The following is a 16,989-nucleotide window of genomic DNA, read 5'->3' as shown; positions in this document are numbered from 1 at the left end:
TGAAGAACTGTATTAAAGGATCAAAGCATTAGGAAAGCTGAACACCACTGACATATATAGTGTTTGTAATGAGACTGCCAACATGTTTACTTCAGTCTTTCACATATTTACCCAATAAATTTTCATTGTATTATATTTATAAAAGAAAAGAACCACGAGGCATAAGGCTGCTGAAGAGTCGCATAGAAGAACCTGTAAAGATACATTATATATTATATGATTAGCATAGTAAAGGAGAGGGCAAAGCAGGCCACACCCCAGCAAAGGAGAAGAAGCCCACAGTGTTGGTTGCTGGCTTCAAGACAAGTATTTTTACTTTTAGAATTTATTCTCTCACATCTTATATTCTGATCACAGTTTCCCTCCCCTCCTCTCCTCCCAATCCCTCCCCCCCACACACCACCACACACACATATCCACTCCTCCTCTGGTTCCCTTCAGAAAAGGGCAGACTTCCCAGGGATATCAACCAAACACGGCATATCAAGCTGCACTGAGACAAAATACCTCCCTTTCACATTAAGGCTGGATAAAGCAACCCAGTAGGAAGACAAGGGTCCCAAAAGCAGCCAAAAGCCCAGGGGACGCATTTTTATCATCACTTGAAGCCTCAAGGTTTTCCTATCATGGACTAAGAAAATTCCAGAGAGAATACAACACATTCCAGAGCTGGCCAAGTTCAGTGCCACTAGAGGGCTGCTGTGTGCACAGCACTGTTATAGTGCTGCATATTCTAGTTATAATTACTTAAACTCTGTACTTTTGTCATTTCCATCTCTAAAATAGGAAAATAAATCCACACCTCCAGGGTTTACTGAGGGTTAAATGAGATAATAAAGTGTTCTTATGAACACAACACCCAGAATGAAATATAACATCCAGCAGGTATTTACAGTTGTCACTAATTGTATCATATTGTGATATTGACTTAAACTCTGGAGCAAGGCTGAGCACAACATACATCTGTAATCACAGCACTCTAAGGGCTGAGACAGGAGGATCATAAGCTTGAAGTATATAAAGCTTGAGGTGCTTAGAACTTTGCCCCAGAGAAACAAAGTCAGTTCAATCATATCAAATTATCTGGGCCCTTCTGTATGTTTTTTTTTTCTTTTCTTGTCATTCTAGTGAGCCATTTTCATGTCTACAGAAGAAATACAAGTTATTTTTGACAGATTATGCCATTCCAAGTTTTTAATCATTTCGTATAAATAGTGAAAGTTCCCAGTGTTTTCCAGGGGAATTGTGGGTATATATCAATTCTTGTATATGAGTTAATCTATAAGTTTTTATATCACCCTTAACACCCCTTTATATGGTGCCTTATTTTATCTGGAAATACATCTTTTAGTAATTTTTCACAGTGACTGCATGGAAGAGATTTGGGGACACTGTTTGTTGAGATGGGATCTCACTTTGTAGTCTAAGTCTGGATTCAGACTCATTGTGTAAGCCATGCTGGCCTTGGGCTCATGATTCTCTGGTCTCAGCCTTCCAGTGCAGACATACACCTGCATGTCTCATGTGAGAATTATTTTGGAGATTTCATTTTAATACTGTGATCACAGTGTAGAGAAACCCTAAGGACCACTGGCTACTTGTGAGCTGAGGCTTCGTACATTGTCATTGTTAGTGACTGGCTGGTCCCACATCAGGCTCATGAACTTAATCTCTCTCACTGTTGAGTAGCAGGTGACTTTGAGCAGCAGAGGATATGCACTTGCCATCTTTTTGACCATTTCAGGGGAAAGTTTGAATTAAATCCTTCAGACAGCCCTGTGCCTGATGCATTCATGACTTACCTGTCATCATTTAAATTTAAAAAGTGTGTGTGCATGGTGTGCCTGCACATGTGTGCATTTATGTGTGTAAAAGTTTATATGTGTATCTATGGATGTGGATGCCTATGTGTGTGTATTTGTGTGTATGTGTGACTATATCTGGATTTCCATGTATGTATGTGTGCAGATATATGTGTGTGAGTGTATGTGTATATGCATGTGTGTTTCTGTACATGTATGTGTGTATAAGTGTATATGTGTGTTGGTATATGTGGTTGTCCATGTGTGTAGGTATGTATGTGTATCTGGGTTTCCGTATATGTATTGTACATGTATGTGTTTGTGAGTATATGTGTGTATGCATGTGTGTGTTTGAGTGAATGTATGTGTGTAAGGGTGTATGTGTCCATGTATGTATGTGTGAGTGCATTTATGTGTATTAGGGTATATGTGTGCATATATGTGTGTGTGTGAGTGTCCTGTGAGTGTCTGTCATGTGTGAGTGTCATATGTGAGTGTCTGTCATGTGGGAGTGTCATTTGGGAGTGTCATGTGTGAGTGTCATGCATGACTTTTCCAGAAAAGGGCTGTAGAACAAACCTTCCAGTTTTCTATTTCCATTTTTCTTCATTGTTTTTGATCTTTTTCCTTTCCACATTATCACTTTATAATTAATTAATCAAGGACTTGAAACTTAGCAAATGCTGAAAGGCACAGTAGAATGAATTTCACATGTATAGTGTCTGTCTATCATAGGCATGGCATCATTACACTACAGGCATTCTCTGAAGCTAACCGGAAACTCTGGCTGGAGGCCATGGATGGGAAAGAACCGGTAAGAGTGTGATGCCATCTCTAAGTTTTGTTTCACTCTAAAACTTACAAAGCACCTCTGCATTTGCACTTTATGTGTATATAATGTAACTGGAAGCATTAAAGGAACAAAGAAGAGAACAGTCGTCCTGCTTTCTTGGTGTCCGCTTAGTCACTAGCATGTAAATCCTACTTGGAGTTTGTCTTTCAGGGAGATTTCCAAGACCAATTCCAAGTCTAAAATTACTTTAAAACATTTACAATTATAAATTTGGTTTCATATCTTTCCTCATTTTATTAGGTTACTATTTAGAATATGTGTGGGGTCATCCTGTGGTCAGAGCTGTGGTGGGAGACATCCCCACGTCATGCACCTCTTGTCTGTAATAGTTGTTTCAATGTCTGTGTGGTAATTTACTCACAAACACCAGGGAGATTTATGCAGGGAAGAGAGGAGCTATTCATTGCTGTTTACTTCCTTACTGAACACTGTTCTCAGGTCATAGAGTGAGAACACATAGAATAAACAGATACCACCCCATCATTAGAGAAGATTCCATTGATGACAGAGACCAAGGACAGTCCAAGCTAATGCCTGAGCAATGGCACTAGCTAGCTTGGTCTGTGAACTCCAAGACCCTCGCTCAGACTCCGTTCTTAGGTCACAGTCAGATGTGCCAGGCCCTGGGAGTACATTTTAGACTCTAAAGTTTAGAGTTTGAACACTAAGCACAAAAGGATGGTATTTCAAGCCTAACAAACTAAATAGTAAAAGGATCTGGCTCTATGTTGTTGTTGTTGTTGTTGTTGTTGTTTTTTGGTTTTTTTTTTGTTTTGTTTTGTTTTGCAATGACAGACAATCAAAAATCAAAAATTTCAATCAGTGGTAGATTTTAAAATTTTAAAAAACTTTTCACCAATGGCTAAGAAGTTCTGACCTAGAGCAGATGCAGAGGTAGTTTGTGATCTCAGAAACGTCAACAAGACTGTGCCCACATGAAAGAAGTTTGAGGAAGGAGATGTTCATTTAAGTCAGGAGCAAAGTCAAATGAATTCCACAGTGAAAGACACTTCTTAGAAGAAGGTGCTGTAAGCATGAGTTGGGAAAGAGAGTGAAATGCCCAAGTTAGATGGAGAAGGGCAGAACTTAGCCCAAGCTGTACCATCAAAGATGTACCCATAGCAGGGGTCAGTAGATAATAAACTGGGCAAATGCCAGCTCATTGGAATCAGTTGGTGGGCTGTGAGTCTAGTACCTGGATTTTTGTTTTTATGTAAGCATCATCTTGCCAGTCTTCTGCATGGCCATTAATGGCAGTAACTAATTGATGTCCTTTCTTCTCTAGATTTACACGCTACCTGCCATAATTAGCAAGAAAGAAGAAAGTAAGTCCTTTTTCCTCTTCCTTTAGAGCTTTTGCATGAACATTTTGTAGGTTTTGGATGAAAATTTTTAAAGAAGCAGAAAATTTTTAAAGAGAAACAAGCTTTTCTTCATTCTGACTTGCCCTGAAGAGTAAACCATAAATCGATATAGTCACATTTCTTAACAGCAAAACGAGAAAGTCACAGAAAAAGCATGTGAGTTCTGAACAAGTTCTGAACATGATCCTTCTGGTGTCTTCCCCCTCAGCTTGGTCCATTCCCTCAAACACAATCCTAGGGAAAACCCTTAACTCCTAATTTCACAGAGTGTCATGAAAACAAACAGTAAGGCTGATGGAGTGTTCCCAACAAGGCTGTGTTCAGAGTGTTCAGAGACATGCCATAGAGCAGAGAATGAGGCTGTGGTGTGCTGGTGCAGCCAAAAGACCTCCACAGCCTGAGCAGGAAGAAGTCCTTGCTTCGCAGCCACACTTGATTCAGTACTTGCTCTCTACGCTGTAAGTAAAGCTGCATAACTCATTAGAAAGGGAAAGTTTGATCATTCTCAGGGCAAACCTCCATGTGAGAAATGAAAAAAAGAAGCCCACAAATAACTGGCCAGGATATTGAATCTATGTCTATTTGGTTATGAGACAATGTCTTCTTCTGGAGATTATAAGACATTGTTAATTATTTTATTTTCTGGGAATAGCTAGTGTTAAACAGATGGTGCCCAGTTGAAATGAGAATGGGATTTCTCCTCAAATGGGACCATCGAGATGGAACCTCACTAGGAAAATGTCATAATTTTGCCACCTGAACTCATTTTTCAGGAAAACAGATTCATCATTCTTGACTAGTAGTCTTAACACCACTATCTTGGTCCTTAACAAAGAAAAGGCAAACAGTGTGTCACAGTTTTTCTCTGCTGCCACCTTAAGCCTGTCTCTTCTCAGGTGGAAAATTTTGTGTGGGAGTTTAGCAGATCCTTCACCCCTGGATCTAGATAGAGTAGCAATTCTGTAACCAAGGTATTTAGTTCACATCCTTCTGTATGATCCATTCTACATTTTTTTCTGTTTTGCACCTGCTTGACTCCTGGGTGGATAACAGGGGTAACAGGGTGGATGTTTGTGGGATATAAACTCTTAAAGTTCCTGAACAGCTATAACATTTAATCCTTGTCTAGATTTTCTTCATGTGTGCCTTGGGGTGTGGTCTTCCTATTGTGAAACAGACAATAACCTTTCTCTTCATGTTCTAAACAGCTGCTGTCTCTGAACAGTCTTCCTCCCGAGCTTTGCATGGCTTGGGTAGTTTATCACTGGGATTTCCCAGGTGTCCCATCATTTCACCCTCCCATGGGGACAAAGCTCTGTATATTCAATGGTCAAATGCAGTTTTACTCCCATCAAAGGGAGTTCTAGCTTAAACATACTGCATGGGTCTGACAGGAGTAGAGGCCAGTGACTCTTCATCCTTTGGGAAGGAGAGAAAGGTCCTGAGGATATATCTCAAGACAAATGTGTTCTTGTCTCTTTTTTTTCCTCTAAAAGCACATATGGCGTGATGTTGGATATCTGTATGTTTTAATCAGAAATGCCAGATTAAGAACATGCATGCAAAATTAAAGACAAACATTGCATTTTCCTGGCAGCCTCTGGGGGGTACAGTGAGACCACAGGGGTCACACAGGAAGGGAGAGCAGGATTTTGAGTCAGTAAGAAGTTGAAAAAACAAGGACTTTTCCTCTTTAGCTGCAGAAAGCAGTTCTTGTCCTCACAGCTGCTGGAACTCTGTGGAGATTCATAACTTTTGTGATGCTAAACAGCCTCGTGAAAACTTCAGTTGGATTTTAGTAAAAGCTTTGGCCCTGAATAGTTTCCAAAGGGAGAATATGCTTACACTTAACCTTTGACTGAGTAACTTTACTAAGTACTCTGTCTTCAGGCCAGATGCTATTAGGACTATAGGATTTCAGTGCCTGGAAATTTGATGGCAGGTGGACTCTGGGTACTTTTCTGTTCTTCTCCAAAACAGGGAGAAGTAGCGATGGGGCACAGAACAGCCTTCAGAGAGTTCACAGATCGTTAGATGATCCATTTCACCCCTTGAGGAAGACGTTTGCTCAGACTCAGGCACGGTGGAGAAAGGGGACCAGAGGAACAGCATTTGGTTGACCTTGCTCACCAGCTCTGAAACAGAGATAGCATAGCCCACACCAAAACTCCACATTTCTACCATGTAGGATGATCCCATGCCAGACCAGGCTGTGATGACAGCTGATCACGGATTGGCATATCTCAGAGGCTTGCAACAGCAAAAGTTCTTCTCTGGTTCATAGTGCGTGTCCACACAGGGCCTCAGTGACTTGGGAGTTCAGAGAGTTACCTCCTTCTCTATCAGGCTGGTCTTATTCCAATTGCAATAACCTTGGTCTGTTGGAAAGGGACATAGGATCACCTTCATTCTATCCCATTGGATAGCATTGATCCTATAATGATAACCAGTCTTCAAGATTCCAAGGAATACAGTCTTTCTGCATGAAGGACAAAGCAGTGAATATACAGCCACAGCAGCCACGGTGTGCACAGTCTGTTCAGTTCAGTGACATGTTGCATTCCATCATTGTGATGTACTGAAGTATAATAAACCTGTAGGAACGTCTCTTAACCTTTTCAGCCACCTCCTAGGTTCACAAGGCTTCCCCCACTAAACGTTTCAGCTACGTCTATTCAAAGAAACAAAGCATTGCGTTGGCTCCAATTTGCTCTTTGTTTGTTTGTTTGTTTTGTTTTGTTTTTAAGTCATATGACATGCCTTTTTAAACAACGACACTACTGGTTAACACTTCCTCAAGCCATAGTTGTGTCAGACATACTCAAAGAATAAGGAAGACCTGACTCATGAAGTATCCATATATACATAGGAGTTTACATTATACTGCACTCAGCAACAGGCGTGAGCACAGAACCAACACCCCACATCACCATTTTGTAGCTTTCTAAATGTTTCTTTAGTTCATCCTTTAGTGGTCCTATAAGGATGAGATTTTTATACTTAAGTTTGTAAAAGAGATTAAAACCATGTCAACTAAAACACGTTTTATTCTCTTTTTGCCATTTTTATTAGGTGTTGTGTATTCAGCAAGTATCAGAATGCTTTTACATCTCTCTCCGTCTTTGTGTTTATATGTATATTTGTTTGTGTGTATGTATGTGCACACACATAAGTGTGTGCGTACTTGTGTGCCAATGGGGAGGCCTAAGGCTGATGTCTGGAGTCATCTTCCATTGTTCTTCCACATAATACACTGAGTGAAAATCTCTCAGGAAAATCCAGAGCTCACCCCTAGAGTTGGTCTCACTAGCCAGCTTATCTGGGGATCATCTGTCTCTGCTTTCCTCTAATTCTTTAATGGATTTTTGTGTTTCCTCTTTAAGGGCTTATACCTGTTTACCTGTGTTCTCCTGTATTTCTTTAAGGGAATTATTTATGTCCTTCTTAAATTCCTCTATCAGAATCATGAGATATGATTTTAGATACAAATCTTGCTTTTCTGGTGTGTTGGGATAACCAGGGCTCACTGTGGTGGGAGAACTGGTTTCAGATGATACCAAGTAGCCTTGGTTTCTGTTGCTTATGTTCTCTTGATTTTCAACATCTTGTTATCTCTGGCTAGCTGGTTTTGCTGTCTCTGACTAGGTTTTTTCCCTCCTGCAAGCCTCTGTGCCAATACTCCTGGGAGATCAGTTCTCTCTGGGAGGAATTTTATGTATGGAGAGCTGTGGTACAGGGTCAGTTGTGGGGTGCATATAGAAACCAGCAGGATCCTGTCCCCAGCTGTTCCTTGGTTCCCGTTTCCTGATTGCTCTGGGAGGGTCCCTTTTGGGCTAGGAATTTGAAGAGGACTAGTGGGCTCACCTGTGCTCACAGGTGTGTCGGCACTCCTGGGAGATGAGCTCTCTCCTGACACTATTTGGGGATGGAGTCCTCTGGGCACAGATGGAAAATGGAAGGCCCCTGTCCAAGGCCACTCCTCAGTTTCTCTCTCTCTCCTGAGGGTTCCAATCGTGTTTCTCTGAGCAGCAGTGGTGGTCTTACCTGAGCAGCAGTGGTGGTCTTACCTGAGCAGCAGTGGTGGTCTTACCTGAGCGGCAGTGGTGGTCTTACCTGAGCGGCAGTGGTGGTCTTACCTGCATTTGGAGGCTTGTCTGCACTCCTGGGATGCTCTCTTCCAGCACTATTTCGGTATGGAGTCCTGTGGCACAGGATCAGCTCTGGGAACAGATAGAAACCAGAAGGCCCACAGTTGACATCTTATAGATGAAGGATCTCATTTGAAAAAGCTAGTAGGCACACTCCAAGACATACAGCATCATACCCAGGCTTGGATGGCCTGCAGGGTTGCCTGGCTGTATTCAATGCTGGTGGTCATCTCAGCTCCATGGAGCCAGCTCTTTGAGGCAAAGTGCCAGCAGTCTGAGACAATGAACAGAAATACTTGGTTGCTATTGCTGTTTGATTTTCCTCCACACCCTGAATTAATAATAATACTGCATTTACCCCTTGTAGTCCAAAGACTCTAGCATGTTTGAGCTATGCAAGGCAGCTGCTTTGAGTGAATTAGAATAGGCTGGGGCATTGTTTCTAAATTCCAGTCTGCATTTGAGAGATAGCCAGTCTATTGCTTATTTGACTCAAAATGCACAGTTAACAAAATAACTCCATCTTACATGATACTGTTTTCTCAGTTCTATGCATTAAAAGCTAGTTTTATTTAAACAGTTTGAAGATGATTTCTTACTCCTATCCAGTTTTATTGACAAACGGAGCAATGTGCTCAGTTACCTAACTTTTTAAGATAAGATTGAAAGCATTTTAAAATTGGAAAGTTTTTAATTTTAATAGTATGAATTATTCTTATTTAGTACTATTTTGGCATACTAAAAAATTGTATGCATCCCACACATGATGAAAATTATTATAATATAAAGACTTTTCAAGTTTTTCTCATACTTGGCATTTTTATTTTTTTATTAGATATTTTCTTTGTTTATGTGTCATATGATATATCCTTTCCAAGTGTCCCCTCCAAAAAAATAAATAAAATAAAATAAAAAAACAAAAACAACCCCCCATTCGCTTTCCCCTCCCCCTGCTCACCACACCACCCTCTCCTGCTTCCTGGCCCTGGCATTCTCCTACACTGGGGCATAGAACCTTCACAGGGCCAAGGGCCTCTCCTCCCATTGATGACTGATTAGGCCATCCTCTGCTATACATATGCTGCTGGAGCCATTAGTCCCACCATATGTGCTCTTTGGTTGGTGGTTTAGTCCCTGGGAGCTCTGAGGGTACGAGTTAGTTCATATTGTTGTTCCTCCTAAGGGGCTGCAAACCCTTCAGCTCCTTGGATCCTTTCTCTAGCTCCTTTATTGGGGACCCTGTACTTTGTGGACTAATACTACTTCTGTATTAGGACAACCTCTCAGGAGACAGCTATATAAGGCTCCTGTCAGCCAGCACTCACTGGCATCCACAGTAGTGTCTAGATTTGATGATTGAATATGGGTCCCAGATGGAACAGTCTCTGAATTGTCCTTCCTTCAGTCTCTGATCCATAGTTTGTCTCTGCAACTCCTTCCATGGGTATTTTGTTCCCACTTTTAAAAAGGAACAAAGTTTCCACACTTTGGTCTTCCTTCTTCTTGAGTTTCTTGTGGTTTGTGGGTTGTACTTGTATATTCCAATCTTCTGGGCTAATATCCACTTATCAGAGAGTGCATATCATGTGTGTTCTTTTATGATTGGGTTACCTAACTCAGGATGATATTCTCCAGACCCATTTATTTCCCTAACAATTTCATAAATTCATTGTTTTTAATAGCTAAGTAGTACTCCATTGTGCAGATGTACCACATTTTCTGTCTCCATTCCTCTGTTGAGGGACATCTGGGTTGTTTCTAGTTTCTGGCTATCATAAATATGGCTGCTATGAACATGGTGGAACATGTGTCTTTATTACATGTTGGAGCATCTTCTGGGTATATGCACAGGAGTGGTATAACTGGGTCCTCTGATGGTACTATGTCCAATTTCCAGAGGAACCACTAAACTGATTTCCAGAGTGGTTGTACCAGCTTGCAATCCCACCAGCAATGAAGGAGTATTCCTCTTTCTCCACAACCTCTCCAACATCTGCTGTCACCTGAGTTTTTTATCCTAGCCATTCTGACGGGTGTGAGGTAGAATCTCAGGGTTGTTTTAATCTGCATTTCTCTGATGACTAAGGATGTTGAACATTTCTTTAGGTGCTTCCCAGACATTCGGTATTCCTCAATTGAGAATTCTTTGTCTAGCTCTGTACCCCATTTTTAATAGGGTGATGTGGCTCTCTGGGATCTAACTTCTTGAGTTCTTTGTATATATTGGATATTAGCCCTCTATCAGATATAGGATTGGTAAAGATCTTTTCCCAATTTGTTGGTTGCCATTTTGTCCTATTGACAGTGTCTTTTGCTGTACAGAAGCTTTGTAATTTTATGAGGTGCCATTTGTCAATTCTTGATTTTATACCATAAGCTATTGGTGTTCTGTTCAGGAAAATTTCCCCGGTGCTCATATGCTCAAGGTTCTTCCCCACTTTCTTTTCTATTAGTTTCAGTGTATCTGGTTTGACATAGAGGTTCTTGGTCCACTTGGACTTGAACTTTGTATAAGGAGAAGTTTGGGTATGTTGTGGCTTCATTTTCAGTAAACTCTAGAAAGTCTTTCATTTCTTTCTTTATTTTTTCCTTGACAAAGTTATCATTGAGTAGAGTGTTGTTAAGCTTCCACAGGTATGTGAGATTTCCATTGTTTATGTTGTTATCGAGGAGCAGCCTTAGTCCGTGGTGATCTGATAGGATGCAAGGAATTATTTCAATCTTCATGTATCTGTTGAGGCCAGATTTGTGACAATGTATGGTCAATTTTGGAGAAGGTACCATGAGGTGCTAAGAAGAAGGTATATCCTTTTGTTTTAGGATAAAAAGTTTTATAGATATCTGTTAAATCTATCTCTTTCATAACTTCTGTTAATTTCACTGTATCTTTTTTAGTTTCTGTTTCCATGATCTGTCCATTACAGAGAGTACAGTGTTGAACTCTCCTACTTTGCACATTGTGTGCAGTGCAATGTGTGCTTTGAGCTTTAGTAAAGTTTTTTTTATGAATGTAGATGCCCTTTGATTTGGAGCATAAAGGTTCAGAATTGAGAGTTCATCTTGGTAGATCATACCTTTGATGAGTATGAAGTGTCCCTCTTTATCTTTTTTGATCACTTTATGGTGAAAGTCGATTTTATTCAATGTTAGAATGGCTGCTCTATCTTTTTTCTTGGGACCATTGGCTTGGAAAATTGTTTTCCAGTCTTTTATTCTGAGGTAATGTCTGTCTTTGTCACTGAGGTGGGTTTCCTGTATGCAACAAAACGTTGGGTCCTGTTTATGTACACAATCTGATGGTCTATGTCTTTATATTGGGGAATTGAGTCCATTGATATTAATAGGTATTAAGGAAAGGTAATTGTTGCTTCCTGTTATTTTTGTTGTTAGAGTTGGAATTCCATTAATGTGTCTATCTTCTATCTTCTTTTAGTTTTGTTGGAAGATTATACTTTTGCTTTTTCAGAGATGTAGTTCCCCTCCTTGTGCTGGGAGTTTTCCATTTTTTTACCCTTTGAAGGGCTGGATTTGTGGAAATATATTGTGTGAATTTGGCTTTGTCATGGAATACTTTGGTTTCTCCATCTATGGTGATTGAGAGTATTTCTGGGTATAGTATTTTGGGCTGGCATTTATGTTCTCTTAGGGTCTGTATGACATCTGTCCAAGATCTTATAGTTCTCATAGTCTCTGGTGAGAAGTGTGGTGTAATTCTGATAGGCCTGCTTTTATATGTTTCTTGACCTTTTTCCCTTACTGCTTTTAATATTCATTCTTTGTTTTGTGCATTTGGTGTTTTGACTATTATGTGGCGGGAGGAATTTCTTTTCTGGTCCAGTCTATTTGGAGTTCTATATGCTTCTTGTATGTTCATGGGCATCTCTTTCTTTAGGTTCGGGAAGTTTTCTTCTATAATTTGTTGAAGATATTTACTGGCCCTTTAAGTTGGAGGTCTTCACTCTCTTCTATACCTACTATTCTTAGGTTTGGTCTTCTCAATGTGTCCTGGATTTCCTGGATTTTTTGGGTTAGGAACTTTTTGCATTTTGTGTTTTCTTTGACTGTTGAGTCAATGTTTTCTATGCTATCTTCTGCACCTGAGATTCTCTCTTCTTTCTCTTGTATTCTGTTGGTGATGTTTGCATCTATGGTTCCTGACTTCTTTCCTAGGATTTCTATCTCTAGAGTTGTCTCTCTTTGTGATTTCTTAACTGTTTCTACTTCCATTTTTAGGTCCTGGATGGTTTTGTTCATTTCCTTCACCTGTTTGGTTGTGCTTTCCTGTACTTCTTTAAGGGATTTTTGTGTTTCCTCTTTAAGAGCTTCTACTTGTTTACTTGTGTTCTCCTGTAATTCTTTAAGGGATTTTTATGTTTCCTCTTTAAGGGCTTGTACCTCTTTACCTGTGTTCTCCTGTATTTCTTTAATGGAGTTATTCATGTCCTTTTTAAATTCCTCTATTACCATTGTGAGCTATGGTTTTAGATCCAAATCTTGCTTTTTCGGTGTTTTGGCAGTTCCAGGACTTGCTGTGGTGGGAGTACTAGGTTCTGATGAAGCCAAGTAGTCTTAGTTTCTGTTGGTAAGATTCTTGAGTTTGTCTTTCACCATCTGTTGATCTCTGGTGTTAGATGTTTTTGCTGTCTCTGGTTGGAGCTTGTTCCTCCTTGGATCCGTAAGCCTGTGTCAGCACTTCTGGGAAATCAGCTCTCCTCTGGTAAGACCTGTAAGCAGAGGGCTGTGGATCAGTCATCCCTCCTGAGTCCTAGGGTCAGAGCACTCCCTGGAGACAGGCTTTCCACTTGAGAGGGAAAGGGCAGTGAGGGCTGTGGATCCACTGTCCCTCCTAGGTGTAGAAGGAGGTAGAAAGGATCCTGTCCCAGCTTTACTGCCACTTCTGAGGCCTGTGCCTCCTGGCTGGTCCTACCTTAGAAAATCACTGGAGAGAAAAAATACTTGGCATTTTTAAATGTTTTCCTTTATGTAGTTAATCTAGTTTAGTTTTGTCTTCACAGCTTATGTATTTATTATATGATTGATATTGAGTAATGGCTGTAGTTAGTGGACACATGGTATAGTGGCTCTTGAGTGGAGCTCAGAGGACAACTTGCAAGAATGGATTCTCTGCTTCTTCTCTGTGGATCTTCTCAGGGATCAAATCCTGGTCATAATGTCTGGCAGGAAGTGCCCAGCCCACGGACCCATATTGCCAACCCTAAGCTCGATTTAAAGAAAATCTAGCATATACTAAAAATTATTTGCTATTTACTACTTCAAGACCAGGTGTAGGGGAGGTCCTGGACATGGGCTCAGGTTCTGCATGTAGACTCATGAGCCCTTCATGAGGACTGAGCCCATCTGGATTGCTCTTAGTGTAAAGCATGATTTAAAGAGAAGTGAGCTTGAAACCCAGACCCTAAGTGAAAAGAGAACAGTAGAGTTTTCAGCAACCTAATGAATTATGCTTAGGTCCTCACAATGCTGTAGTGGCCTTATGGGGAAGAATGAGTACCTGAAATGCCTTACTCTCAGTTTTCACTCTTCTGGATGTGGGACATGCTGCCTCAGGAAAAGTGGGCCTCAACACCATATATAGGGGTCTGTGCTTCCTACTGTGCAGCTTCATGAAGTAACTGATTGTGAGGTTTCCTGATGAATTAAGATATTTGATGAATGCAGTAGCTACCTACCATCTTGCTTGTAAACTTTGAGAACATAGAGCAGAGCCAGCTGAATTGGGGAAGGCAAACTCCACATCAGTTATTAATTTGGCTGTGTCTCATTTGCAGTGTACTTAAACGAAGCAGGGTTCAACTTCGTGAGAAAATGCATTCAAGCTGTAGAAACGAGAGGTGAGTTTGGGGATGGGTGCACGGCTATCCCCATATGTAAGTGTCCCTTCTCCCACCCAAAACCCTCACTTAGAAATGGAAGTGAACTTTGAGGCATGAACAGGAAAATAATTTTGAGAGTGCTATAGATTTAAACTATGTGACTATAAAGCTAACTATATTTTCAATCGAATTATATGCTTTCTTTTGAAGATTAATTTATTTTAATTTATATGTATATGTGAGTGCCTGAATGAATTTATGTGTACTGTGTGAATGCCTTGTATCTTAAGAGGTAAAAAGAGTACATCAGATCCCCTGAAACTTAAGTTATGGATGGTTGTAAGCCATTTTGTGGGTGCTGGGGAATGAACCTGGCTCCTACAAGAATAGGTAGTACTCTTAAGCACTGAGGCCTCTCTCCAACCCCTTTATTATTTCTCTCATAACTTTGTCAAACATGTCACCATGCTTACTTCTTGCTGAAGGCCAAAATACTATCTATCATTGCAAATTTTTTCAAGTTTTTCAAATACTAGAGGTCAGATCTTAGGAAGACTATGCCCATTGTCTACCTGCCCTACACTCTGTGACTTGAAAAACTGGTTCATTCGTCCTGTCTTTCAACTCTGGGAATGACTCATGACCTCATGCTACTGCCTCCAGAAAGCAGCTACATACTTTTACTTCCTGAAACACTTGCTTAAAGCGAAAGTCATATTGTGCTTCAGAGTTCTTTAACCTTGCATTCACAGTTTTCCTACATGTACATGGTTTAAGGGTGGAGTAGAATCCTTGGGTTCTCTCAATCTTCTCTCCTGTCTTTGAAATAAAGATGTACATGACATGGAACCATTGAATGCAGAGGACTCTGTAACACAGAAGACATAGATGAGACATATTGGTCTTCTCCTATCTTTGCTGCATTTTTATGTTCAAAGCATGGTGAATAGGCAGCTTTACTTCAAGACTTTGAAGATCTCAAGACACATAAATCAATGTTCAGTGTCTGATCTCAGATGTCTCTGTTAGATGGGTACTTTGAGGGTAAGATGGCTAATAATCCACAGCAAAACTGGATAAGTGCCTTTCAGATTCTGCATGGGCATGTTTGGGATTTTTAGGCTCTGTGCTAGTCATTCCTTAAGTCATTCTCTTGTAAATTTCTTCCCACTAGGCATCACCATCTTGGGCCTGTACCGAATAGGAGGAGTGAATTCCAAGGTCCAGAAACTCATGAACACCACATTTTGTAAGTTTTAGAGGAAACGGGTGCCATTGATTTTGGATATTTGTACAGATCATCCAATTCAGGGCTCTCTGAGACATAAATGGTTTCTTATCTTTGTTAATTCTTACATCATACTGAAAGTTAACTTTTGAAAGTTTGCTTCAGAATGTGGGGGGGTGCTGTCACCTGAACCCCAGACCATGGATGTAAGAACCATCTTACCAATATGCTAAAACAATAGTCTTTTATTCAGTTTTAAACATTGCACCATAACAGATGGCATTTCTAGTTCCGGACTGTTTCCTGGTTTGGAATCCCAGCTCCACCATTTAAAAGCTTTCTGCTGTCTTGTAATTTGCCTAGCTTCTCTGTGTCTCTGTCTCCTCCATTGTTGAGTTGAGGGTGGTAATATCCCTGCTTCTTCAGATATGTGAGGACTGAATTAATGTCGGCCCATGCTAAGTACTTAGAAGCATGCCCCATCCTGTCAACAATTATCAAGAAATTGATTCTTCAAGAGACAATAATGCTAAATGATATCTTTGAGCATAAGAAACAGAGAGAGTTTCCAATCAGATCACAAGTGCAACTTTCCAGTAGTGAGCTCTACTGGAGTATAGCTTCCTGAACTTTACTGGAGTCTTAAGAACTAAGCCTCTCTTCCTTCGACCCACTTGAATTGGTATGTGTTCTTGTCATGGCACAGAAAATATTTTGAATTGCATTTTACACATTTCAATTTTTATTGTTTCCAGCTCCCAAGTCCCCTCCTGACATGGACATTGATATTGAGCTGTGGGACAATAAGACTATAACGAGTGGGCTGAAAAACTACCTCAGGTGAGGAAGGTTTAATACTGGGGATTCTGGCCATGAATGCTCTCCTCTTCTTTGGAAAGGAACCACGTGATTACATGGAATCCATGTGCATGGGCTTCACTTCTCAGTTCAAAGCCTTTCTATAAGGGGAAGCAACTTCAGTGGCATTTACACATTTGGGAACTCATAATGCTTTTTCCAACAGTAATTTAAAAAGCTGCAGTGTTGTGTGCATCACGAGTTAGTCTTTCTGAGTTTTTCTAAAGACATAGCACCCATTTTTTTTGTTTCATTTTTGTTTGGTTGGTTTTAGTTTGAGACAGGGTCTCTTGTAGCCCCGACTGTCCTTCAACTTACCACATGTCTGAGAATGCCCATGAGCTTGTGATCTACCTACTTCTACCTCAACAGTACTAGGATTGCAGGTATACACTGCTATACCTGGGTTACATTGTAATAGGGACCCATTCAGGGTGTTGTGCATGCTAGGCCAGCATCTACCATCAGACCTACATGCTCAGTGTAGCATCCCTTTTCACACAGTTGTAATAAGAGTGCTCAGGACTAGTGGCTGTCTGAGGTCTGTAGTCTAGCACCAACTGGAGCTGCTTTTAGGACTTTCTCATACTACCTCAGCAGCCAGTTATTTTGGTTAGTCACTGTATTGTCTTTGAATGGCTAAAAATAATTGCAGAGTTTTTAAAGAAGACCTGGAAATGTAGGAAGACTGGGTTCCTAGAGTTCTAGCTATTCTTTGCTTGTCTGTTGTAGGTGCCTTGCAGAGCCACTAATGACTTACAAATTGCACAAGGATTTCATCATTGCTGTCAGTAAGTACGCATTTGCAGTCCATTCTCTTTGCCTCTGCAGACATATGTTCTTGGGTACCTTTGCTTACTCTGGCCTTGGTTCTAAATGTTTTTACCTTCATGTACTTAGCA

At 40.5% G+C, this 16,989-nt stretch overlaps 1 protein-coding gene across 1 annotated transcript in view; it reads left to right on the top strand.

Moving 5' to 3' along the window:
* Arhgap42 (Rho GTPase activating protein 42) overlaps positions 1-16,989 on the top strand; it is a 244,151-nt gene that overhangs the window by 207,722 nt on the left and 19,440 nt on the right. Inside the window, exons 11-16 of the mRNA XM_031344323.1 lie at positions 2,538-2,616; positions 3,941-3,980; positions 13,957-14,019; positions 15,176-15,250; positions 15,985-16,069; positions 16,820-16,878. Of these exons, the coding sequence (XP_031200183.1) occupies positions 2,538-2,616; positions 3,941-3,980; positions 13,957-14,019; positions 15,176-15,250; positions 15,985-16,069; positions 16,820-16,878 (401 nt within the window). The remainder of the gene's footprint in view (positions 1-2,537; positions 2,617-3,940; positions 3,981-13,956; positions 14,020-15,175; positions 15,251-15,984; positions 16,070-16,819; positions 16,879-16,989) is intronic.

Source organism: Mastomys coucha, unplaced genomic scaffold (genome assembly GCF_008632895.1).
Source record: "Mastomys coucha isolate ucsf_1 unplaced genomic scaffold, UCSF_Mcou_1 pScaffold23, whole genome shotgun sequence".
Taxonomy (NCBI): Eukaryota; Metazoa; Chordata; class Mammalia; order Rodentia; family Muridae; genus Mastomys; species Mastomys coucha.
The sequence above is the reverse complement of the archived record's forward strand: the minus strand, read 5'-3'. Positions and strand labels throughout refer to the sequence as shown.